At 37.1% G+C, this 26,974-nt stretch overlaps 1 protein-coding gene across 6 annotated transcripts in view; it reads right to left on the bottom strand.

Moving 5' to 3' along the window:
- Window positions 1-26,974, bottom strand: part of NAV3 (neuron navigator 3) — a 415,221-nt gene that overhangs the window by 165,347 nt on the left and 222,900 nt on the right. For all 6 annotated transcript variants that reach the window (XM_027679763.1, XM_027679765.1, XM_027679760.1 and 3 more), the window contains 2 exons: window positions 21,653-21,770; window positions 20,891-20,943 (listed from right to left, as the gene is read on the bottom strand). In XM_027679763.1, the coding sequence (XP_027535564.1) occupies window positions 20,891-20,943; window positions 21,653-21,770 (171 nt within the window). The remainder of the gene's footprint in view (window positions 1-20,890; window positions 20,944-21,652; window positions 21,771-26,974) is intronic.

Below are 26,974 nucleotides of genomic sequence, written 5' to 3'. Positions count from 1 at the left end.
GCTTATTGGAGAACATTTAAGCCCTAATGTGCTGTGAAAACATCTCAATATCTATCTTCAATACTGAATATTTAGTAAATAGTAAGACTAATAAATAAACCTTCACACACATTTAAGGTGAAAAATATCCTACAGAAATGGCACCTGCTTACTTTACGAGTCTACTTCTACAGCATGTGTCCTTGAAGTCATTTCTTAAACTCTCAGGCAAAGCTAATAATTACCACTAACACCAGTGACTCAATATTCTGCAGAACTACAAAGCAAATTCTGTTTTACTTTGCAGTTCACCAAGAGAACTATCACAGAAGCTGCAGGTCCAAAGTCACCCTTCTGGTGCTGGTGGTGTATGAAGCAATAGCAGTGGCCAACTTTCAGACAATAGACTGGGGTTGCACTGTTAGCCTTATAATAAAGTCTTGTTTTGACTTGTGAATTGAGCAAGTTTGGTGTGGCAGCTCACAACCACACAATACGCTGAAAATGTCAGAAAACAACTCTCGCAGTCAGTTTTCTGATAATAATGGCAGTTACTATACAACCCTTAGAAACTGTTAGGGGACTCAATGAGACATGCATGAATACATCCTTGGATTATTTTCACTTTCTTTCCTCTGCAGTCTAGAATATGTTAGTCTTAAAGTTGTTCCAGTTGAAAGTTTTAGTGTGTCTCTAAATATTGCTTTAATTACCTACTTCTTGCCTTGGCAAACCACAGTTACTCTTTGAACTCAAACCCAAGCGGCCCCAAACACTTTTTCTTCAAACTTACTCACAGATGAGAGTGATTTTGCAATTACAAAAGCTCTAAGACATTTCAAGCAACTTCTACTCCTCAGTACTGTTTCAATCAAGAGTGCTATGAATTCTTGAAGTCCGTGTTTATTTAAGTAGTTAGTGATGAGGTTATTATACACTGGGGTAAACTCCTCCTAGAGCTGGCATTGTATATGTACAATTCTACCTGCTTATATATCAATGGACGAAGATTTTGTAGTGTGACATAACAGAAAAATTTTGTATCTTACATATCACCACACTTTTGTATCTTACATATAAACACAATTTTGAAGTGAATTTTGCTTGCAAAAAGAACTACTTTATAACTGAGATTATGTTTAACATTATAGTGAATAGTATCATCAGAATTACAAAGTTTTATAGCAGAAGATATAGCTCATTACAGTACAGAATTCAGGATATGCAGACTGACACCAAATCTTACATAACAAGACAGAGAAGAGTCACTCAGATTTGCTTGTACAGGTAGATGTTGCCAAGATCAGACTGCTTTTGAACCATTCTCCATCACTGTCAACCCCCAATTTTTTTTTGTTCCAAGGCAACTATTTTATATAAAGGTTCAAAAGAGTAGAAGGGTAGCATGTTGAATAGTAGACCTGCCACATTAAAAACCTTAAAAACTATAAATAGGTTAAAGAATCAATGATATAATAAACCTTCACTGCCATATAGATATTTGCCATTTAGCTATTCAATTATGCAGTTGAAAGTCAATCAACACTATATGAGATTGCTTTTCAGAGGTAACAAAAGCGTAATTCTGAAACCTAATCCCTTCCTTCTCTAAAGTCAAGAAATAATGTGTCCAATTCTGAAATATAGCTACAGCATTGTCAGTAAAGATGAACTTAGCTAAGAGAATGATAATTTAGGAACTAAGATTTGTAGGCATCAATCAGGTAGATAACACCATTCGATGCTTTTTAAATTAAGCCTACCAAGTTATGCTTACGATATATTAAGCTTCTTCCATAAATGTGATCCTTTTAATATTATTCATACCCACAGCATCATGAAAAAAGCACCTGAAATACTTAACACCATAAATACCAGTGAGCTCCAAGATATTTTTACACTCACATTTAAGGAGTTATAGTCCAAATGATGATGTACAAACAAGCAGAAATGTCACAACTCTGATACTATTAATACATTAGTTGGCATGCAAAGAAGATACATTGGAAATTTGCTCTCACAGATTACATCGTGTAGTTGTAGGTAATCTGCTTTTGACTGAAAGCTATTTGAAATTTCACTGGCAGAAAAAAATCACTAAGCCAGACTGGGGGAGTTGCATGTAGATAAACAGTAGTACTTAATACCCAGCAGTTAGCAGACCTGCAGGAATAGTTCATTTGTGGGATATACTCACCAGTGACTCAATATATAGAATATGTCTATTTATTACAATTATTTTTGCTGTTGTTGCAATTAGATTTCATCTCCTTTGTCTGGAGACAACACTTTCTTCGCTTCCAAAATGAATTTAATTGTGGGATGCTCAGAAGACTAACACAGCAGTATGTTTTTCTGTATTTGTAAGACACTGAAAAATATCTTGCTTTGACTAACTCTCTTTTATTAAGTTCATGACAATATAATTTACAAGAACACGTATACGCATGTATACCATATACACAAGTTAGTTGCTATTTGCCTGCTTTGGGCTGTTTTCTTCCTGAAGAATGGGACACCTTATAAAAATGACACATTATCATTACAGAATGCTTCTATACATATATGCACTTAAATACTCTTGATTATTTTGGCAGCAAAAGTAAAACAGTAATTTCTGTTAGCACTTCATTCAGCGCTATCTTCCATAGCTCTGTGCGCATGTTTTAACATTCTGATTCTTGACCCAAAGCCTGAGATAAAATGTGGCAAAGGACTTGCTCTGTAGAAATTTTCTAATGTTGCTGATGGCTGATTAAGGACACTCATGAAAATAGTATTCCACAGAAATCCAGAGAATCATATACTCACTCTTCAGTATTCAGTACCTTTTTATATATTTTTAATACAACTATTAAATAGTACTCATTTGAGATTGGTATTACAACATGAGACATTCTGTGTCACAATAACTGTATTTAAAACACACTTTACCAGCAAGGTTTTTTCCTAAATTTCCCCAGAGTATTAACCTGAGTTAAGACATGTATTTGACTCTTCCTTTCATATCTATATTTATTACTAACTCAATTTGTGGATGTCAATGGATTCAAATGAATGCAGAATAGGAAAATAATTTAATGTTGTTACACAGCTCATTCTCTTTCAAGTTCTGTAGCACTAGGACTTTAAAAATCAAATAAAAATAAAATTCAGGCCTTACAGGCAGCAACTTGGACTTCAAATATTTACAATTCACAGTCTGCATAAAATAATGAAATTATAAAATGGAAAAGCAGATACTATTTTTTGATTTTCACAGGAATCAGTCATGGAAGGAGACACAAAAGCTTTTGAGTTCTGGATGCTTAGTATTAGGTGAAGTTCTAGTGACCTGGTATCAGTTGCAGGCTCTAAAAAGATCAGGTGTTCAGGCAAGCAATCGAGATGCCTTCATGAGTGAATAAAAGCATTTTTGGTGCATGTGTTGGAGCTGACAAGAGAACAAAACTGTCCACGTAGATTTAGTTACATAGAATGATCTGGAAGAAACTGGACATATTTCAGGAAAGATCTAAACTCTGATTTTCCCTTGTCTAATAGAGTGCAGTATGAGAATTGGCCATGTACACTCTCATAGGTCCATGTTTCATTCTCATGCAAACACTGCCTAAAAGGACTATTTTTAGCCAAATGCATAATCTTTCACAACATGATATGCCTAAAGCTGTTCTCAGGGATTGAAAAGGACAAGTTTATTTCACTTTCTGTTCTTAATTGACTCATCCATTGCAGACATTGTTGACTTGTTGACAACGCAGTGGTGATGTGAGAAACACCATGTTATAACTTTGTTTCTTCTGGGTTTTCTTCCCAGCCAGTTTCACTAGTTTGTATTCATGTTATGCCACTCCCTAAAACAAAGAGCTAGAAAGTTACCAGATAGAGATATTACGAGGAAATGCTTACAGTTCTACAGTGACGTACGTTTTTATCCTCAGTTGTATCTTTCAGATTGTTTAACAAAGCTAGGCTTCATAAAAAAAGACAGGTGGACATTCAGGTCTTTTCACTATGTATAAAGTAGGTACAGGTCAAATACTTCCACAAAAAATAAAAAACAACTCAAGAACTTTGTCTGTTTCAGTGATAACTGAATGCACTATTATTCTACTTACTACCATGCTTGCTTTGCACATACTTATATGTACTATGATTTTCTAAGGCTGAGTATTGGGCCCAAATGCCCATTTCTGATAGCTGACTTACTCCCAGGAGGTTGAACTGAAGAAGTCAAAAGCACTATCCAGATTAAAATCGGAATATACTGATTAAAACAAAATGGATTATCCAGTCCAATGTCTTTATCCCCCTGCCTATCCATTCTTCAAATGCCACACATTCAACACTGTTTTTGAGTCCAGGTGATTCTTACATGATCGCTTAAACAACACTCAGTAGTAGGAATTCCCTGTGCTTCACTTGAAAACAGATATTCAGCACACCTGAACTCTTTAGAGTTCTCTATAGAAAAATCTGCAACTGGTAATACAACTAAAAAATAAAAAATCCCTAATGCTTTCATAATTGCACATGGTGGGATAAAATGTATCTAATCAGTAAAAAGTAAGCAATTATGATTTATTTTTATAACACATGGTAATATTTCTTTCAACTATTTGTAAGGTACCAATCGGTAACCTCAATCATGATAAGAAACACCTTCTATGCCCCATACTCCATTTAATTTGACATTGTTATTAATGTACTTGTTTTCTGTGAAAATTTGTCATGAAATTTTATTTGCAAAACTGTTGTAGCATTTTCACTACACTGTATTCTGTATGTTATCCACAATCGCTGATTCCTAGGTATTCTAAAAGGGAGGATCTTTCTGCAGAAAACTTTTTTTTTTTTTATTTAAGAATAGGGTTAAAGACTTTCAAAGGGAACAATGTGAAATAGACTTATATGGGCTCATTTTCCAAATATTATAATTAAACTATAACAAGCAGGCTTTTCTTTTTTTAATATTGTGCAGGTTAAACCAGTTTAACACAACTGAAAACAAGACATCTGCTTTCTTGTCTCTTGCATATTTAAAGCTGAGTGTGCTTGTTAACATATATATGTGTTCATGCAAACATAATTACAGATTTTTATTATTGAGCAAGACTGTCTGGCAGTTCTATATTTCCATCAAGATTCCTTGTGAAGAAACTGTACACAGTATTACTATGTAATAAAAAAATATTTTTTACTACTACTTAATAAGGATACTTTGAAGAGCAGAGAATACACACAAGTTCTTCCAAATCTGAAAGTATATACAATGGGAAGAAATGTGGCCCAGAGTAATGTAAAACCTATAGTGACTCTTCCGAGGAAACTCTTTAGTTTCAGATTTTCTCTGTGGAAGATGCTGGTATGGCAGGCTGCATGTTGCACGGTTCCCTTGGCCACAAACTACTGAAACAGTGAAATTTGCCATGAACTCTCAGTTCCTCTTGTAGAAATGGGGAAATTTGAAGAAAGGGAAAATCAGAAAATAAAAAACAGTCTCAAAAATCACATTATTTATTTTCCGATAATTTATTTCCCTCAAGCTCCTAACATGGCAGCTTATTGCAATAACTTTTTGCAACTATACTGGAAAGCAATAACAAGTCTCCATGAGTGGTGTAAATTTGAAAACCCACCCAGATAAAACAGGTGTTAACAGTCCTCCTGGGAGATATTTAGTGCATCCTGCTGACTTCCTGTTGCACGTGGCCCAGATCAAGTCACATTCCATGTTTCTATCAAAATTATAATGCATTTTCAGAGGGTTAAGCAGAATACGCTGACATGTAAACACATTAGGATTAACTATTTTCTAGCAAACTGTTTATTATTTGCAATATAATAATTTAAGGAGTGTTTAATAAAAATAACTATCAGTGAACCATGTAAATTCATTCCAAAACACTGTTCCAAGCTAAGCACTGACTTCGCAATAAGAGACTGTATATGCAAATTAAAAACTGATTTACTGGAGGTATTTGGGGAGAATTTTACCTTAGAGGATAATAACTACTGGTATGTAGAAAGCCTCCCAGGCAAAAATTTTTAGGAAATGATGCTGGAGTTATTTAATTATTAGCTACTTTTTGAGGAAAGGATGATGATGTTATTCAAAACTGAAATACCTTCCACTTCCTTTTCCAACAGATATTAGGGAACACGCACATCAAATTCTTCCAACATGCAGTCCAAACACAAAATATGACCAGTAAACCCAGAAATGTGAAAACAAATTAACTTCTCAAATACTTGGAGAATTCAACAGACATATGTACTGACAAAAGAATGTATGAGGTCACTGCTGAGGTCAAAGTATGAGCTGGGGTGTGTATTGTTTATAAGAAAATGCTGCAGTGCGATACAGTTCCCTTCTGGCATGAATTACTGTCAGCCTTGTCAAGAACACGAATCTGACAATTGATGTTGCAGGTTTTTCACCTAGCCTCTGACTTGGTGCTTGGAAAGCTTGGGGTGAATATGAGATAATTTCTGTAATGGTAAATGCAATTTATTTGGTGAATTTTCTGTTGGTGTTTTTTTTCCTTCCTTGTTTGTATACTTCAACAAGTTAGTGAATAATGCAGTTATTCAAAATAAAAATCATTGATCCTAATCATAATTTTTACATGGTCAAACATATACTTCTGCTGTGCTGGTCATTTTCATATAAAACCCAAAATAGCTCTATCCACAAACACCCCAAACCCCCACCACATAAGAGAAGAATGAAAAATTTCACTCTGATCATCTATATAATGGTGTTATCTTGCTTCTCATCTTCTTTTCTTACCCATTCTTCCTTCTGTGTCCTGTCTGCATTTGTTCTCCCCATTTCTATACAGAAGTCTCTGCAGCAGACATTGTAAAGCACAAAATACAACAATGGCAATTTCTGAAGTGCTTTTGTGCCACTATAATAGAAATTATGAGAAGAAAGTGTTGGAATTTCGATTGGAATAAAGTGCTGGATTTGGATTCAGAAAACCATGGATGTATTTCAATACCTTGCAGAAATTTCTTAGAAAGCTAAAATACGACTTCACAGCAGTATGGATGAACAGAAAAGACCAGTTACTTCCAGTGTCTGAAAGTAACTCGCTACTTCAGTGCTCTGATCTCTGCAGGCCTGTGGCCACCAGTGCTGTGAAAGAGCCCTATACACACACTAAGAATTGAAGATAAATACTACCATGGGAGATCTTTTTTAAGGCAATGATAAAAAGAACTCTGTTTAAACATGGTGTTTCTTAAAGCAATGCTCCAGTTTAGTGAGCCTGTTTACAATCTTTTTTTAATTATGCAACACCTCTGAGTCAGCAAGGTACCAAAGTCTAAATATTATGACTAAATATATTTATGAAACTTGGCAACTTCCAAAAATTGAAGGGCAATGTGAAAATGCACGCTTCTTAAAAACAGAGAAGTTTCTCTCCATTAGGCCAAAAGGAAGTCTACAACAGTGTTCATTTACTACATTTAACTAAACCTTTGAAAACATTCCAGTTCTCTCCTTGACCACTATTTATTACATAGCAACCTCATTTAGCTTATTAAAAAAAGTAGCTTTTAGAAATAAGGGCAATTACAACCAGTGATGGAATGAATCCTTTAAAAAATAAGTAAACAGGTAAACTATGGGGCATTTCACTTCATCTCTTGAACTTTGCAATTGTAATCCATCCAGACATACTTTGTGCTGTATGAACCCTCCCTCTTGACTACACCAGGAGTCTTAATGCTATAGCTTGTGAAGGAGAGGCACTGACAGTTTGCTCCTATCCTTCTGGCCTTTTGATTTTATAAACATTCTGATTTTTTTAAATTATATATATTTTCCACATTACCCTAGAATGCAATTGAGCTCATCAAAAGAAAAGTAATAAGAAATACTTGTTATTAGCAAAAAAGTGCAGCCCAGAAAATTTCTGTAGGATGTGTCTGGTCCTCTGCCTGGAACTTAAAGCCCTTGGGAAGATATATGCATGAGATGACATAAGTTACTGGTTTTCCTTTATGTTTAGTTTTCATATTACTGACTCAAATTGATCTAAGCCAAGACAAAAAAATTGATGACGAATTGATTTCATAGGTTATTAAAACTATTCAGGGTAAACCAGACATCTTTAAAAGTCATAGAGATATGAAATAGACTCATATTCAAGCTTTCACTTTTGCTAGTGTACACAAACATTGTATTTCAAATGATGTTTAGCATAATATACATAGGAATATTAGGCCATGCTATATGTTTTCACACAATGCTTCTAAACAGATTTCACACTTGCCTATCTCTTCACAACTTTCTCATAACTATGGGAAGAATTTTTCACATTTTAACAAGATCTGGTGTCTAGATTCTCAGTCAAGGAAAATAAAAGCACCTGGAACCACAGAAGGGGTTGGGATATATGTTCGTAAGCTTGTAGGCTCAACAGGGTCAGATTTTTTTTAATTGGTTTCTCAGCCAAAGAGAGAAATGTCAGAAGTGCTCAAGTCTATAAAATGAAGCCTTAACAAGCGCTTACTGCTTGTTGTCACTTCACTTCCAGTTGTAGACAATGAAGTGTAAACTGTACGAGGAAACAATTTTTTAAATAGTTATCCAAGTGTTTTCAAGTTCCAAAATACAGCCAGTAATACTTGAAAAAAAAAAGCATTTACTGGGCTTTAGAGGGGGGACATATCCTTACATACATTAATTTATATGATGCAACAATATAAATCTTGCAAATCTGTTCATGCCAAAAAATCCAAATAGAAGCCTTATATATACAAGAACTGTGAAAACACCCTTGCACATATGTTTACTCTGGAGTGTTACTGCTGATCTGTCCATGAATTAAGTAAGAGCTTTTAGCAAAAGAAAAACAACACCTAATTTGTTGTTATCGGGAGGAATTAATGAGAAAATCTGTGAGTGACAGGCAAAACAACTCACAAGGCTGGGATACCAGTTAGCTCGTTAGGTGTACAGTTAGAGTACAGAAAACTATAACTATCTAACTTCATGAGCTATTATTTATTTCAAATACAAACAGGTCTAAGCTCTCAAGTGTGGAAACCAAGGGACAAAGAAAATTCTTGTGGTATTTTTTTTTTGCCAGAGGAGAATGTCATTGGTACACTCCCAATGTAATCTAACAAAACTCTGAAGAATCAAGAGGTATGAATAATTCAAACAAGGTTCTAATTAGCTGACAATACAAGCCTACACGAAACACATTCTAATTGTTATAGAATTAAAGACTGCCAAAAGCTACAAGCTAAATTACAAACACATTTCTATTTCAGGAAGACTGTTCAGATTCAACTTTAAGGACTTTTTGGTGCTGGCCCATATGCCACCTGAAAGAGCTGCTAAGAAATGCATAGGTAAAGAAATGCTTTAAGTTGATATAAACTATTAAAAAAGCAAAAAATATGTGACCAGTTTGTGAGATTGAATACAATGCAACCAAGTCCTGACAAAAAAAAAAAAATGCCTTGGACTGACTCTGAAACTGAACCCTGCCCAGACTAATTTATATCCAGACACTTGGCCAACTTAAAATAAGTTCAACTGGAAATAAGTATAGCTCTGATTTATGTCATATGGTCATCTGTTTATCATATGGTCAGCAGACTCTTCAGACAAGGAGTGTTTTAAATAATTCCTGCACATCAGAAAGCTGCCAAATATACTACTATATTTATATTTATACTATTTATTTCTGCTTAAGCAAAAATGGTTATACTATATTCTAACTATTTGTGTATTAAGTTTCAGGTCATAGTGGATTTAAACAGACAACTTACATAAAAAAGATAAAATAAGAAGTTTGTGTTAATATTTTAATTAATCTGATCAAAAGCCTTAACATGAAAAGGGATTAGTTAATGCTGTTGAAATAAGCAGTCTTTGTGATAACTTGCATGTTCTACTGCTAGCTTAAGCCAATTTACCCTTGTGTACCTTAATGGTATCACCCATTACCAGCTGTAATAGAGTTTATATTTAGAGTTAACATTGGTATTTAAGTCCAGTTCAATGTTGCTTAGATCTTGACTAACACAGAATTTCAGCTGCCTCATGATATCTCATGCCATTTCGGAGTGGTCAGATCCATGGGCTCTTGACAGCAGAAGAAGGCTGGCAGAGCAGTATTCTCAAACAGTGAAAAAACCATGACTACTCTACACCTGGTTCCATGACTAGTGCACATGATTGTAGGAGACACAAAATAGTTTGTGAGAAACACAGCATTCTTCATTTTGACATTTCATGGAATATATGGTCACCAAAACAGAAGTGCATAAATGTATACTGAAAGAACAGGTGAAGAAGTACCCTCTAACTCCCTAACACAGTAAGTTTAGATATTGGTGTAAGAGAAGGGGAATGGAGAAAAAAAATTGCCAGGATCACTGTTTCTTGCCAAGTCACCCCATACATTGCCATTCTCAGAGAGGGAATGACCCGATGGACCACTGCTACGTGTTATTCACATCTGCCAGCAATAGCACATCGGGGAGAGGCTGTAAGTGGAAGGGATTTGCAGTACTGTTCAAAGAGGAGTTTATTCTCTGAGTATAACTACTGACAAAAAAAATAGCAAGGTTAGATGGGTTAGAGTTCATAAAAGTCAAGGAACTCTAAAATGGTGAGTATGTAAAAGACCCTGTAAAATCAAGCGGATTTGGCATTCTTTCCATGAAACAGTCTAGCACTTAGCTGCAGCAGATGTAGGCAGCTTCTGTTCCAGCAAAGATCAAGGGCAGAGTGAAAAAATACATCTGGACAGATCATAGTAGTTTCAGTATACACCTACTTTCATTCTTTCTCTTCATTTTCTAACATTGTAATTATATTGTATTCTGGATGTAATGCAATTCCGCTGAAAAATTCCAAACTTCTTGTGGCACCAAATTTTTGATATTTTACTTTCTAGCAGAAAAGCAGAGGGAGGTTGTCAAGTACTTTTAATGAACATTGTAATTTTAAATGTAGTAGGTCAGGATGTTTTTTGTTGCCACATTAGTTTGTAATTAACAGACTAGATTGTTGGGACAGTCTATGTTACTTTATTATCCTCATGTCTTGCAGAGTCTTTGCTATAACACCAAGCTTTGAAATACCAGGTACATATAATGGCTAAAAGATGACTCAGTGACAAGCACTGCCATCTAGGTATAATGTACTACACAATACCTCCAAAAGCTTGACTATTTGTTGGATAGTGTTTATTTTAATTTTAAGCACATGTAAGGGCTTAAAATTACAGGAAGAGTGTCTTCCTTCCTCCCTTCTGCAGATAACTTCACAACATAAACCATCCTAACATTGCTAGTTACCATCCCTTTCCTTTTCCATTAATTACAACGGAAGCCACAATTTGTTGCTTTCTGGCACCCTCTGCTGCTTTACACATTACAGCATAGACAGCATATTATGGACAGTTGCACAGTTCCTGTATCTCCATTAAAACATCTTCCCAGTAGTTGCATTTCCCAGACCAACCAAATAAAAGCTGACGATATTCATATTTGGTATGTGCCCTCATTCATTGTTTGCAGATGTCGATGCTTAATTCTCAAAATCTGTCTAGTAGCTCTTTTCTAAACTTAATCTGGACTCACCCTAAGGAACAGAGATAGTAAGTCTGGCAAATCTGTAGAAGAGTAGCCATCTCATGCTCTAACAGATGTCCAGATAACACACTTCCCGGAATTTGGAAGCTCCCACAAACTTTCATTCACAAATGAGAGCTAGAGAGAGTGGCTTAGATGCCTTTCAAAGTGAAAAAATAATTGAGGGTTCAATCAAAACTACACAAGGTACTTTACACGGACGCATGTTCACATGTGTGCACTACACACCAAAACACAGGCTCACATTGTTTCTCAAGAGTCTTGCATGTTACTGAAGCTGCAGAATTTTCCTTTGTCAGAAGAGGCAGTGGCAGATTATGGAGGGGGAGGAAAAAGGATGAGTGAGAGGCCTGGGGACTCCAACTCAATGTTAAGAAATGTTCTTCTGTGAAAAGTCTACCTCTCTGAGGAAACTCAATGGTTCACAAACATAGAACAATTTCTAAATAGAACTTTTCCTAAATAACATACAGCACCCAAAATTACAAGTCTAAGCAGAAGTGGGAGTGGTTAAAAATCTTTAAATAGAAGTAAGTCCTCAATTATAAGAGAACTGGCATTTTGCCACAGTTCCAAAATAATCATTTGAAAAAAATCTAGAAAGCTAACAAAATCTCCAAATTACCAGAAAGCCTTGTTTGGATATACTGTAAAATAAAACCACTTCAGATACATTGTTTACTTTCTTGTTCAGCTTAAATATGCATTTTTGCTGATCAGTTAAACATCATGCACTTTCTTCTCTATTTTTAAATCCATTAAACGTTCTAGACATTCCTAGTATTTATAGCATACTCTCCCTATAGAAGATGATAAAAATACACCATCATGAAGCACACATATTTACAGTAATCTTGCTGCTGCTATCTGGGAAAAATCTGTTAGTGTCTACAACCACAGGTGCTTTCTAAAATGCATGTCATAGTCAATTTGTATGTATGTATTTTAACTATATTTCTGTTAAGACTATTCAGTGCATTGCAATTAATGGAGGTTTCAAGGCCATTCATTCATCCCCTCTTTATCTAAGCACGTGTATCACAAATATATATTTGTTCAATTCCAAAACTTCAGGGAATATTCACATTACATTTTTGAGGGGGAAAACCACCAAAAAAACCAACTAAAAATTGAAGAGCATAGAAAACTAATTACAGATGGGGTAAATGGGGAGACTGTCAACTGCATCTCTTCAAACAATAAATACTCAAAATGTATGCCACCCATTAGTCTTCAGGCATACTGTAATATTTCATCTCTACATATTCTTCCAATACAGTTTAACTCGAGTTTCTGATCAAATGACATTCCTGATAAACACAATTGAGAGGTGGTCATGCCTCAGTGGCATGAAAGTAATGCATATTCCAGGTACAGATTGAAGGGAGGTGGGTTTCAAGAAATTGCAGGGAGGAGGGGAGAGGTTAGTGGAAGAGGAGAAAGGGGAAGGTGTGAAGGAAAATCGTTGATTTTAAGAAACAAAAAGATTTTTTAGTGTTTGGCAATCTTGGTCTACAGAAATAAAATGTGCATAACCCTAATTCCAGTCCTAACCAAGCAAACTCAACCATAACCTAATGATTCAATAGATTTCATGGGGACTGTATAAGTATTCATCACAATATACGTACTTTTCATGACATGATTATTTCATTAACTTCTAGATGAGTTATTCTCATGTGATTCTACACAGTAATAACATAAGGGATCTGTAAGCATAAATAAAAAGGCTAATAACAGCGTATGATTTATACTTTAATGTACTTCCAGCCTAGTAAAATAGTACTCAGGATGCGTTCCTTTGGCATTTTCTTTTGTGACTTCAGACAGTCAAATGTGAGTGACTCAGGGGAATATGTATCTCACTGCCTGATGCCAGTGAGTAACTCTGAGCTGTTCTGTGAAGAGAGATTGTTATAAATCTCGTGGTCCTTTTAATGTTCTCTAATGTAATGTTTTGAATGAAAAGAGAACTGCTCATTTCAGTGCAGAATAAAGAGGTCTCAAGAAAGTCAAACTAGAATCAAACCATATCAAAAAAGTGATGATTTGGTTGCCTTCTCCCGCTCTTCCTTTCCAAGATGATAACATTCTTTTAGGCAGGGTGAATGAAGTGTCCCATTCTTTATTCTCTACTAGATCTAACACTTGCAGCAGTCATCCATCCTTTCCTCAGCTTCCTCTTTCTCTCACAATAGAAACAAGGTTGGTCTACCACAAAAACGCAATTGTTACTCTGCTTGTCTGTCCAGCTGTCACCCCATCTATATTTTCTCTTTAATTTCTTGAGTTTTTGGAAATTTTAGGATTTGTTCACAAAAGCAGTTGGAATTCCTCCTCTGCCTGTTATATGCTAAAATGATTTGTCTCTCATCTTACTCAAACTGGCCGTGTTAATAACATTAATTATTTCTTTTCAGCAAAACTTGAAACAAAAGTTCAAACCTCTACATCCTTGAGTGTCGACCATCCTTAACATTAAGACCTTTAACCTTATCCTTACAGGAATTTTGTCCTCTTTCATTATTCCCTCCATTCATATAGTCACAATTATTCCCATAACGTATCCTTAGACAGACCCTCATTTAATTTTTTTCTTTTGGGACACACATCTCTATTTCTAACAGTCTCATTTTCATTTTTACTCTAGTCTTTATGTCAACCTAATTTCTTATGAAAACAAAAAAATAAACTTCAATTTCTACACTAATGAAAATGTTACTTCCTGTAGTTCCTTCAATTTGCATACCTATTTGTATATTTTCACTGTAGATATATCTACATGTATTGCTTTTAGCCAGAGAATTTTCAAATTTCTGTGGTACAGAGGATTAAAAAAAAACAGCCATGAGCTCCCTGCAAGGTATACACAAGTTTATAAAATGGATTTGCTGATATCTAAAACAAAGAGAGAGATTCCATTCCAGAAGGTCAGCTTCTAAAATTTTGTCCTGCACTCACCCTCTATGATTCAAGAGTTTGAAATATGGGAGAGTTCAATGAGATAGTTGACTTCAACACTCATTGAATGCCAAACAAATTGCAAACTCTGTGAAGCCATCTTGTATATAGTACACCGTACAGTGGATTAAAAGTGTCTGGATGTGCCAAACATGTTCAAGAAAGTCTTCCCTGTAACAGCTAAGGACAGTCACTGGGGAAAGATGTGGGAATGGGGTTAGTTCTCAAGGGAAAGATCAACTCTGAACCTACATAGGAAATGAGAAGATTTGTGTAGAAAGCATCTTCAGAGGGCTAGCTAGTACATGCTCTTGGCTATGACAGTCTTGGGCACCTGGGTCCTGGGAATCCTACGAAGGTTTAAAGTTGAATGTAGATCTCCTACATAGTGGGGAAATTCAGAAAGCATAACTAGTTAAGTAAAAAATTATATGGGTCTACTTGAAAGTACCATCAGAAAATGGGAAATCTGAGTATGTATCATGCTGAGGAGTGTCATTCCCTTCAGAGATAAGCATCTGCTTAGATCCTTTCCTAATGGAGATCTATCAGACTTGCCTGCTTTCATCTAGAGCTGCTGCTGTTCCAAGGTAGGAAAGAACAGAATGTGAAAAGAAGTATTTGTTACCAGTGTGGCTTTAATGGATATTTTACCCACAGTCCTGAAAAAAAAGAACTGCATGAGACTTTACTCTGCCAAACCACAAGAGCTGGATTCAGAAATGCAGAATTAACAGGTAAGTAAATCCTTGTGAGGAGGGACACCAAAGAACATATAAGCTGTGCATTACCATAACAAAATTTTCCCAGGGAATGGGGACCATGATACTTCTGCCACTACTTAAAAATTCCAAGGAAGAAATGCAACTGATAGGAACTTAGTAACATTCAGGCACACGCTCAGCTACACTGTCCTCATAAATTTCCCCTCTGGAAAACAATCTGTCTAGAGCCTGCACAAAAGTGTGGACAATAGGGGCAGTTATTAAGAGCAATGTGGAGCCCTTTGATCTATTTTGTTGTCCAAACTGTGCCTTCATCAGTGGGGACAGAAATCCAAGTGTGGACTTTTAATTAAATCAAATCAGGGTCTGCTCCAAAAGGTAACAGGTCTCCAAGATGAGTCTTTTACTTGAGCCACGGAAGCACCTAAGAGAAAGTTCCCATTGTAGCAGGAACATAACTACTCATCTCCAGTGTGACCAGGTCCTTTGTAACGAACCTGGCAAAGGGAGACACTTGCAGAGCAAAGGGGAATTTTAAGATGATACTGGAAATTCCTATACTAAGTGTACACAAGAAGGCAAAAGATGTGGCATTCCATTTGTATTGCTGAGAAGGTGACAAAATGAAAAATAAATCATGCTTACCGGCTGTCTCATGGTTGCACATTGTGTTTACAAAAGGAAAAGGTGTTTTGATGTTTTACATTGAAAACTTCTCTGGCAAATAAAAATAAGTTTGTATATTCCTGATGTAGGCATGCCAAGGAACAAATTATCTCAATTACCTTAATCTAGAGTACAGGCATAGTGTAGGAAGGAAACCGGAAGGAAAAATCTCATTTCTTTCTCTGTTTCAGATAGAAATACCCTTATTGAAATTAAAATTGTATTTTGAACTAGTTGCTAATGCAAGCAAAACTCTTTTTCTTCCCCCATTCATTTCCATACAGTCCTTTACGCAATATCTGAGCATATTCTTCAAGTCAGCTCTCCCCCAAACATCCACACATAAGCTGTGACTATGTCTTGCAGGTTCTTTCCATGTAACAAAGGTAAAATATGAGCTCTCCTACCTAAAAACACAAGAAACCTCTCTCAGAAGTTCAAATTTTAACTACTACCATTGTCTTTTCTGATTTTACTTAGATCACTTTCATAGATATTATGCTGTGAACCTGACATCCTTTTAGAAAAGTACTTTTATTTTTTACCCTCTTAAAGCTACTCCATTTTCAAATCCTAGACACCCCTTACCTACCACAGAGGGCAGGAAAATCTGTTTTTTGCTCTGTCCAACCCATATTGTGAGAAGCCAGTCCTTTTGACTACATTTTTAAATAGAAATTTGTATCAACTGACTGTTTTCTCAGGCCTTTTCCACTCTCTCAAGCAAGCAGCACCTTTCCCAAAACAGACTTAACTAGATTTCAGGCTATTCGCTTTATTTATGAAAATTAAGCGTGCAAGCATGTTTCATGGAAATAAGACTACTCTTTTCCACTCATTTAAACATATCAAACCTGAACAGATTACAAAATTATAGTCTGTTATTCCCTCATATTTTCACAAAACTCTTAAAGCAGCCAGTTGTGAAATCTGTGAAGAACCACAGATAGGCATAACGTGACAGTCTGAATTTAAACAAAAGGGGGTAATACAGATGTCAGAGGGGGTCATACAGGTGTCACTTCAGGAAGAAGCTGGCCTCCATATTAAAGGAGCTGGGATTAGTTTTCAAAACTCAGACTGAATTCACAGTTTCCCAAGAGATCATATTTCTACACTTGGACAAATTTCTGTATATATATCAATGTGTCACACTTGTGTAGAAGGCTCACCTGGAGCTGCTCCAAAGCACAGAAAGTATATCTTGAATCCAAACAGTCGATCTCACCAACAACTGCACCAGCAAAACCAGGAGATTCTTAGAGAGTTCAACACCGTGCAGACAGGAAGAGCTCTTATGTGGGCCCACTTGACAGTGAACATATGGATGACATTTTCAGGCTTCCCAGTCCTCAAAGAGCTACACATAACCATAACCCACACATTTTCACATGTAATTCATGGGTGTTAGTAGAACCCTCAATGCTTACTTTATACAGAATTATGCTGTTTTTCACAAACAATTTTTAGACACAGAATGCCAATGCTGATGTTCTCATCCTTGGATATTGGCATTGCTGGATGCTGGGGGATGTTACTCAACAGTGTCTGCTCAGCACATGCCTGTCAGAGGAAGTCTGCATGCACCTCATCCCCTTGCAACCTTGCCCTTCTCCAGAGAGAAATTCATGCATATAAGCAGAGATGGAGCCACTGGGGGCTTCTGTGGGACTACAGGAGGACTACAAAGCACATCTAGTGCATTAAGCAATGTCTACCAGTATATACATGGTAACGTTATTCTACTTCAGTTTTAGGCTTCACACACTTCTTTAACTATGTCACAGAAAATTCTCTCTATCACATAAAAAGTTCCCTGGTTAAGTAGAGACTAATTCACTTACTCCACCTTCCTCTTGCTAAAGTGCACAACTTTTCTTCAGTCTCATAGAATTGAGCAAGATTTCTGGCATTCTTCTGCCTTTTTTCTAAAACTTCTGAGATTTGAATATGAGACAATTTATCCCTCAATACATCTCAAGTTCTCAAATTCTTTGTAGAACATCGAACGGGTGAGCATAATGACAGACATGAGAATCATGATAAAGCTAACTATGCAGAAACTGGATGCTGCTGGGCTTCACAGGTTTTTAGTTTTTATGAACTTGGACCTATTGAGCCAATTCAATTTGTCTGCAAGTATTTTATATATAACTGCCAAAATGAGCATGGAGTGCAAGACATTGCAATAGATCTAACTAAAGGAAAACTAAACTCTAAGCATTTTATACACATTTAAATTAAACATTAAAATATGTTTACAAATTAAGGTAACAGCTGAATTGAGATGCCTTAAAAATCACTTCAAAGATGATGCCTTGACAAGAGGAAAACAAAATGGTGAGTGGAATAGAAGTTGGGAATATGAGTAGTGATTAATTATGAATTGATATCAATACCATCCAGAGAGAATATCAAGTATTTCCAGCAGCAGACAATCCATGACAGTGCCCTCTATCTTTTTTAAGCTAATGAAATGTCTTACACATAACCTCCTGGAAAGGGTATCAAATGGCAGACGAATAGAGAAAACATTTCTTCTTAATTGCAAGTTATGAAAGCAAGGATTATGAAAACATTTGCAAGAAGAGGGTGGTGGGATTCTTGGGTTTATCAACTAAAAGTGTTACAATGAAAGTGGTGAATGAATGGCTAACAAACATACCACAGGAATATTTTTACTGTTGCTGATTTGAGGGCTGATATTCTGGCAAATCCTGACAAGACGTATTGCTACATACTGGTGCATCTCAAACATGCAAACTAACTTTGATCCCTGTTACATTTTTTTGTGCATATTACAAAGACATAAGAGTCCACTGCTGCAAGAAGAGAACTGCCCTACCACTGAGTGGGCTGACAAAACTGAGCACTGCTAAGGGAAATTACCTGAAAATCTGGCAAAATTGTGCCATTGCCTAGGTTAACTGCACAGCCCAAAGGCAACAAATGGAGGGCAGACTCAGAAACTTGGGGTTTCTGAGATGCACTGAGGAAAAACTAACAAGTCTGAACTACTTTAACTTCAGTACATTTTAAATTTCCTAGCTCAGTTGAGAAATCAGCATGTCAAAAGGCAGGAAAATAACCTAATCAGTCTGTAGAGATAAAAAAATGCAGTAAAGAGACAGAGTCAAAGAGGGAGAAATAAAAACATTACTATTAAGTTAAAGTGGCTAAATGGGACACTTTAGGCTCTGCACAAACACCAGGGTATGACTACGTACAGGAGTTTTTGAAGCACCTGTTTTGAAACCCAGAGCACTTAGGAATATTCTTTGGTCTGGTTGAGCTGAGAGATGGGCTTACGGGAGGAGGAAGATGGACAAAAAGGGATTCCCACAGGTATTGCTGTGGCATGGGCATTCATTAATCATGTTTTCCCAATAGCAGCAGCAGCAGAGCTAGAGATAAAATCCAGAATCCCTATGCCACATCAAAATGCAACTATCAACAAGGAACGTATACCAGTGTTGTTGCTTTGGAGATGCAGATGTTGCTAGAGTGAATACTTCTCTGCAGCTCGTCTCTCTCTTATGGAAATGAAGTTCGATAGACATCAGATTGGTGGGTCCCTAAGCAATCCTAAATGGCCACAAACCAGTTACGTAACCTTGGAAAATCATATCACTTTTCCGTGCTTTTGTCTCTTCTTGTTTGTCTTCCCTGTCTGGAATGGCAAGTTTTAACATGATTAAAGTCAAGACTGATTATCTCTCGATTTGTGTGTGCAATACTAGAGTTCCATGCTGGAGTTCCCAACATTTTCAGTCAGGGTCACTAGATGCTAGTTTAATGTGATTAATTAAAATAATAACTATTATTACGGAAATTGCATATATTCTTTGTATGGACAGTTTCAAAAAGCCTGAAAGTCAGAGAAAAAGCTTAATCTAAACCTGGACATTTCCTGAACAGTAAGAACCGAAAGATCCCATTATTCAGTTCACTGGTACTCAAAAATTTTCCCCTTACCTTCTGAAGCTTTGCAGAAAAAGCTGCCAACACCTTTCCCCTTTAAAAATGCACTGAACAAATGCACTTATTTTTTCTATTCAACTCCCATTTTTAAGCCCAGTTTCAGCAGTTTGCTATTACGCAAGCTCATCCAAATCATACTCCAAAATCTTTGCCAGCTAAACAACCATGCACCTTATTTATGTATTATTTGAATGGGAACAGAAAGGCAAACAGCTCAGCATGGGGGAACATGACTAGAACTGCAAATGATTCAGTAAATGCATGGTGATGTTACTGAGGCTCAGACTTTGTTCCTGTCACTTACACAGTCTTCTCAGATGGTTTTATCTTATTAAATGTAGTTGACTTGCCATAAACACAGTAAAAGATTAATAAGACTCCGTATGAATCATAGTCACTAAATGCTTCTTGTCTGAGAGTACTAAAAAGTCTTTAGGCAGCTGCCAGCTATAGCTCAGAGAGCCATGTGACTAAAGTGCTATTTCTGAAAGTCTTGAAGTCAGTGCATCTAACTGGACTTCACAGTAGACAATCCAAAAGGCTATTTATATTTAAAAACAATTTGGCAAGTCTTGTTCATCAAACCAGTTTTCCAGACACAAAGACTCCACTTAATAATTTATTCTTGGACTTACTGCCCTTAAAAATTAAGTTAAATGAAATTATTTGGATCATTAGAACAGGTCTGCTAAGGTAGTTCTGGATTAATTACAACTGATGAAGTTTTGCTGCCAGGTTATCTCAAGGTCCAAAGTTAGTGAGCACAGAAATGAAGTGACAAACACTAAGCAAGCATGGAAAAAAAAGTATCAGGAACACTATATGAGAATTAGGACTTTATGGTAAACATGGGACAGAATATTCATAATATAAATAAATCACTATTAAGAAGCATATTAGGAAAGTGCAGTGGTGCCAACACAAACTAAAAATAATTTTATTCTTACCATTTGAGAGTGGCTCCGGGGACAGCCATTGATATCTTCAACCTTTTCATTTGCTAAACAAAAAGTGAGAAGAAAAGCAGAAGTAAACAATGAGATAAAACTTTCCTTTCCTTTCCCCTCTCTGGTCAAAAAAAACCCAACCAAAACCAAAAAAACTTAAAACTTAAAAAATTAAAACAGAAAAAAAAACAGAACAGCAGAAAAGACACAGCAATAAAGTGCAGAGGGTTTTGTTGACGCAGAGCCCCTTTCTAAGTAAAGCTCAGTCGTACAGTAACAATACTCTTCTTAGCAGCAGTTGCTTCCACATGCCAAATCATGCAAAGGGGGAAGTGTGAAGGAGGTCGATGCTAATTCTTCAGCCCCTGCAAAATAACTGCTGACATGAAATCTTCCACAATTGTCTTTGCAGGGTCAGGATATAGTTTCAAGGCATGCCAGAAAGTATGAGCCACTCCAACTAACAAAATGCACACATGGGAGACATATGGTTTAATGGAGCATTCATTTCTGACAATTCAAAGTGTGTAAGATACAATTCTGGCCATTTAAAGTATGGTTAAACAGCAATTTGCAAACATGCTCACAGAAACATATTTTTTAATTAAGACATGGATGAACTACACAAATATCAGAGACATATGGACCCAGTCAAATTGTATTATTCAGGGTTCATCTTATTGTTAAATATGTTCAACTGGAATTATATATTCCCCCATGCAAGGAGTCAGCTCACAGTGCTTCCCTCAGCCCTGGTCTTACCGATGATCTGGATGATTTCTGCTAGCAGAACTCCATCTGCAATGTCCTGTTGCAAATCCTTGATCAACCGCTTGTGGCCAGATTTTGCTAGGTAGTGGTTAGCCCAGTCAGTGTAAATCTGCAGAGCAGAGGGGGAGGGCAAGGGGAAGAAGGGAAAGAGAGGAAAGAAGACAATAAAAAGTTTTAAAACAAATGTTGGCTTGCACACCAGAACTATTTTGGATCACATTCCCATTTAAGAAGTCAGCACCAAAGGAAACAATTTTAATGTGCTTTTTATGCCTTTTTTTAAAAAAAAAAAACTGCCATGCCCCTCCCCCTGCTATCCTCTGTTTTATTTTAACTTCAAATGATTCAGGCTGTTTCATGAGGCTTCAAACTTGCTGTGACCAAGCAAAATTCCCCTTATGACTGCAAAGGAAACTCCTGTTGTAAATCAATCACATCTATTGCAATTCCACCTCCCACATTTCTACCTCTACGCATGCCCCACCAACAACTTTCATGTTCTGAGGCTGCCTAAGAGAAAGTGACAGCACAGACATGTGCCTGTGTTTGGGCAAGGAGATTCATTAGGTTGTCACTGGTGTTCCTGCACCTGGGGATGCCTCTGGGACACTTTCTGCAGAAATCACTGTGCCCCACTGCGCAGGGACAGGTTGTTCGTCCACTCGCCTACAGTTCAAAGTGTTCCAATGTGCACAAAGGAGGCTGAGAGCACCAGATGCACAGTAGTCTTATCACTGGAATTAGAGCATATATATTCTGGAAATATGCTGTGTACTTTCTCCTCCTAAAGTGAAAGGGGGAAGGGTGAGTTTGAGAAGCACCAAATACTTAGCAACAGGCAGCACAAAAATGGCAGTTATCAACAAAAGGTCGAAAAGGACCAGCTGAACATCCTCCTCGAAAATAAGTGAGGAGAGAAGAGGTGAAGAAAGAGTTTGAAGGCATTTTGTAAGGCATGTATGCACACAGAGCATTTGGCAACACCTACAGCACGTACACAAGCAGAACCGGGTTCACTTAGGGTGAGATAAGAGGCACAGACATTTTCACCTCTACACTGAAGGAACAGTGCACTCCAAGAGGTGCTCACACCATCCTGGGGTGTCCCAGCATATAGAGGGAACTCGGACTAGTGGAGATTGGCAGGAGGTGCCACACAGATGGAGGGTACCAGTGGCCCTTGGCAGCCAGCCCTGGCTCCCTTTTACAGGGTGTTTGTGACCTCTCTCCTCACTCTAGAAAAGAGGACTTGTACAGAACCTTTGACTACCATGGGATGTTGCCACTGAGAGGGAGCATATATGTATGCCAGTACCATTGTGTGAGTAAATATAATAACTAAGGGTCTTTCTCTGCTGAGAATACTGTTTGAAAATGTTGAAACTGCACCTCTTTCATTAAAAAAAAAAAAAGAAGAGCTTACTTAATAAATATCCTTTTATTTAACCTCACAGATCCTTGGGAGGAAGGGGTCAGAAACCCATTTTATAAACAGAAAAACGGAGGCCAAAGCCATTAACTACTTGCTTATTTTACCAAGGAAATCTGCAGTAGAGTAAGGGTGGGAAAATGGATGCAATTGCCAGAGTCTTACCCAGAGGACCATCATCTGCTTTCTACCCCTCAAAAGTATAACCACCTAGTCCATGTTCCCCTGCTAAAGACTCCTTTGCTACTTGAGAACCTTTGTCACAGATTTTCTCCCTCTTTCTTAAAAGAGAGAAAATTGTAACTTGTTTGGTCTATCTGATTTCTTCCCCTATTCCTGCAGATGGATCACTGGCTGATTTGCCACAGCTTTGACAGCTTTAGAACTTTAGATAATTCCACAGAATTAAACTGTGGAAGTGGATTCAGCTCCCCCATAGCCAAAGGATGCTGCTTTTCAGTGGGGCCCTTAATTTCCCTGATGCACCCAGAAGTCCACTTCAGTCACCTGTGTTTTCACTGATTGATATTCTTTTTTCCCTATTACAAGTGACATAAAAGGCTCCATTAAAATGTTTTATTAAAGCAAACTGTAGCTGTGAAAGTATTTCTTCGACTGTATAACCATATATAATGAATTCGTATGTGGGGGTCTCTAAAGATTGTAAAAACACATATTTAGTACAATATGAAATTATGACGATAAAGATGCATACCACACCCATAGCATCATATATTCCCTACTACTGGTATTTCAGCTTCATTCTATTAAAGTAATGTTTCAGAAATACTCTCTGAGCTATTACTATAAGCAGAACTATTTTCTGTATTCCAATGAAACTGATCCACTGGAACATAGAGATTTTAATTCCACTAGTGTTATTTTAGGTTAGTTTCACATTACGAATAAAAATACTTTACTAGGCATTTCCTTTTTCATTTGTCACACCCTCACATAATTGGGTGTATGAGTCCTAATTCTGACTACAATTTGAACTATCCTCTTACTAAGCAGACAAGGAAATTTCATTGTAGCAGCTGCTTTGCCAGTGTCTAGTATTCAAAGAATGAATACTTCACTGAACCATCCATCCACTTCATAATTTTCTTTTCCTATTAATTTAAAAGTGATGAGCATAAAGAATGCAAACAGTGTTTTTTAAGCAAAGGTTGATAATCCACATAATACAAAAATTTTTCTGATGGTCAGCATTTTGATAGACATCCAATGGTAGAAAAACAGTACTGGGTAGAGGCAGTGTTAAAAGAGTAGTTTTTCACTTCAGAAGTATTCTAAAAAAATAATCAAAAAGGCAAAGAATTGTTGATGGAGACAATATAGCAAACCAACACCCAGCTGGGCAGTGGAATATCACGTGGTAATTCCTCTCTTTCTGTAGGGAGTACCACTTGCTTCTTTTTTCCCCCCCTTCCCCATAGGATGCCCTTCTCATTCATCTCATATTTCTGGGAACCCAGCTGCTCAGGAATTAGTTGTAAAAAATGAAAAGAATGTAGATAGACACATGAAATTATAAAAATGTACACATCCAGTATAATCTGTTTACATTAAATTTTCTGATGCAAGTATAATGAGAAATAGAGAATTCCCCTTCAACGTAATTATGCACCTCATAAAATTTAACTCCCTGGGAAAACACAAAGCTCCAGTGTGCATTGTCATTGACAATACTCACACAGAACAGAAGATAAAGAATCACTAACTTCATGCAGCAGTCTGCTTTTTACAGGTGCTCCCCTTCCACTGGGTGCTGAGCAGCTCTGAGGAGGAGCTGTGCATGCTACCCCTCTTTTCAGAACCAGCAGTAGATCATGCCATCTTGCATTAATTGTGCAGCAATATTTCCCCAAAACCCTCTTATCTTCAATTTCTCTATGCTGAGGCTGTTTCAGAGAGGAACACAGACATGAGGGTTAGTTGTTGCTGCAGTTCCTGTCCCTTTTGGTGCTCCAGTAACCCTGCCCTACACAGCCACACACTGGGCTGGGCTGCTGATGCACTCACTTCCTACCCAAGCTTCCTCTCCCTACCACTCTGCTTTACAGGCACGTCTGACACGGGAGTATTCCACTCCAACGCTAAGCTCTGACTGCTGACAATATATGGGATAACCACTGTTATCTGTGACATGAAGGATCAGTCTCAGCAACACGATAACGGAACAAACCTGAGCCTGTGTTCGTGGGATCCGAGCCCTATCCCAGCACCCGGTGATTTAACAGCTTGCAACATGAAACAGGATTCAGCTGGGCAAACCGAGCTCGAGCGCAGCCTGCTCATGTTAACAATGGTTTCCCCCAGCATTCCTCAACTGCTCGTCATACCAACCTTAAACAGAGTAGAGGAAACAAACTCTGATACCCAAATATAGTTAGGAACTTCACCTCGATACTTTACACGTAGCTACAAGGAGCACAGTAGAGCTGCTTGGCAGGATCTGTAATGAAGCAATACACTTCATAATGCAGTAGCTTAATGAAGTGAACAAGAGAGAGGATCTCACAGGTTACTGCCTTTCTTAGAAAATGCTTTAATCATAAGCCATGTAATTATACATCAGGCAGTGCTATAATGCATCCTCTTTAAAACTAAAACAGAAATGTTACCACCCACAATTGATGCCAAGTGGGAAATGTCAGATGGGTTTCAGAAGTGCAGGCAGACTATTGCAATAATAACGCATGACACTTTGTCACTATCTTCCACTAAATCAGCTCAACATGCTTTCCAGGCATAAATGAGATCACTTCTTCTATTTATTATTTCTGTAGACATGGGGAAACTGAGGCATAAAGGTTGCTTTTTGATGTGGCTCACTAAAGGGCAAACAGAGATGGGAATACAACCCAGATATTCTGAGTTAAAATCTTTTCTTCTATAAGCTTTTCTATCAGGTAATTTTATAAAAAGGCTAGGTGGGAAAATGCATATTCCAAGAATCAGGACCCTTCCAGATATTTTTGTTTGTTTGCTATGGAACATGGAGCCTCAGCTCTGAAAATGGTCTCCTGTTGCTATCAAGAAGATGGCTTTCCATTCTTAGAGTATGCCTGTGTCACTCCCTTATGTACCAATGCTGCTACTAAGGGAGAACACCAGTTGCTGCCAAGTGAGTTATACTAAGACCTTGTGACAGATTTCCATGCCATTTAGGAGCATAGGTTATATTTGAAAAATATTAAAATATTTGTCCACTACATGAAAAAGTGTCCTTCCTAGATATGTGGAATAAACAGACAGTATCCAATTCTCATCACATGTCCTTCAAAATACTCTGTAGGAGATGACTGAATCCTCATTTATTAGCAAGGAAGAATTGAAATGCTGTCCACCAGTGCTCACTCTTGTGCTCTCTTTTGTGCACAATGTCACCCTAATACCTTTGGGGGTTGGGAGGCTTTTTAAGAACTCCATTTCCCAAAAAGAATCTGTAGGCAACAGCAAGGTTCCCACAGATTTTTCTTTACTCTTCATCTTGTGGCAAACAAGTGTTGGAGAAATGGAAGAAAAAACTATATATTACCAAAGAAAACAAATGTTTCTAGCAGTATACCAGGGTTACAATATTTCACATCAACACACAATACTACTTTTTGGCATAGCAGGAGTTTGTCTTTTATTCTGTGTTTGGATTATATGAATACATTTCACAATTCCTTTTTTTTCCTTACAAAAAAAGAAATAAAAGGAAATGGAACTATTAAATAGGCCCAAGACTAGAATTTTAACAGTCAGCCAAAGTGGAAGTATGGCATAGTTAACCCAATAAAAGGGCTACATGACTTTCTAGTGTACCATATTTACTCTGCATAAAATATTGCCATTGGAGACAACTGATAGTTGATAACACTTAGAGCTTTTCA

Source organism: Neopelma chrysocephalum, unplaced genomic scaffold, assembly GCF_003984885.1.
Source record: "Neopelma chrysocephalum unplaced genomic scaffold, ASM398488v2 Primary Assembly neopelma1_59, whole genome shotgun sequence".
Classification (NCBI taxonomy): Eukaryota; Metazoa; Chordata; class Aves; order Passeriformes; family Pipridae; genus Neopelma; species Neopelma chrysocephalum.
The sequence above is the reverse complement of the archived record's forward strand: the minus strand, read 5'-3'. Positions and strand labels throughout refer to the sequence as shown.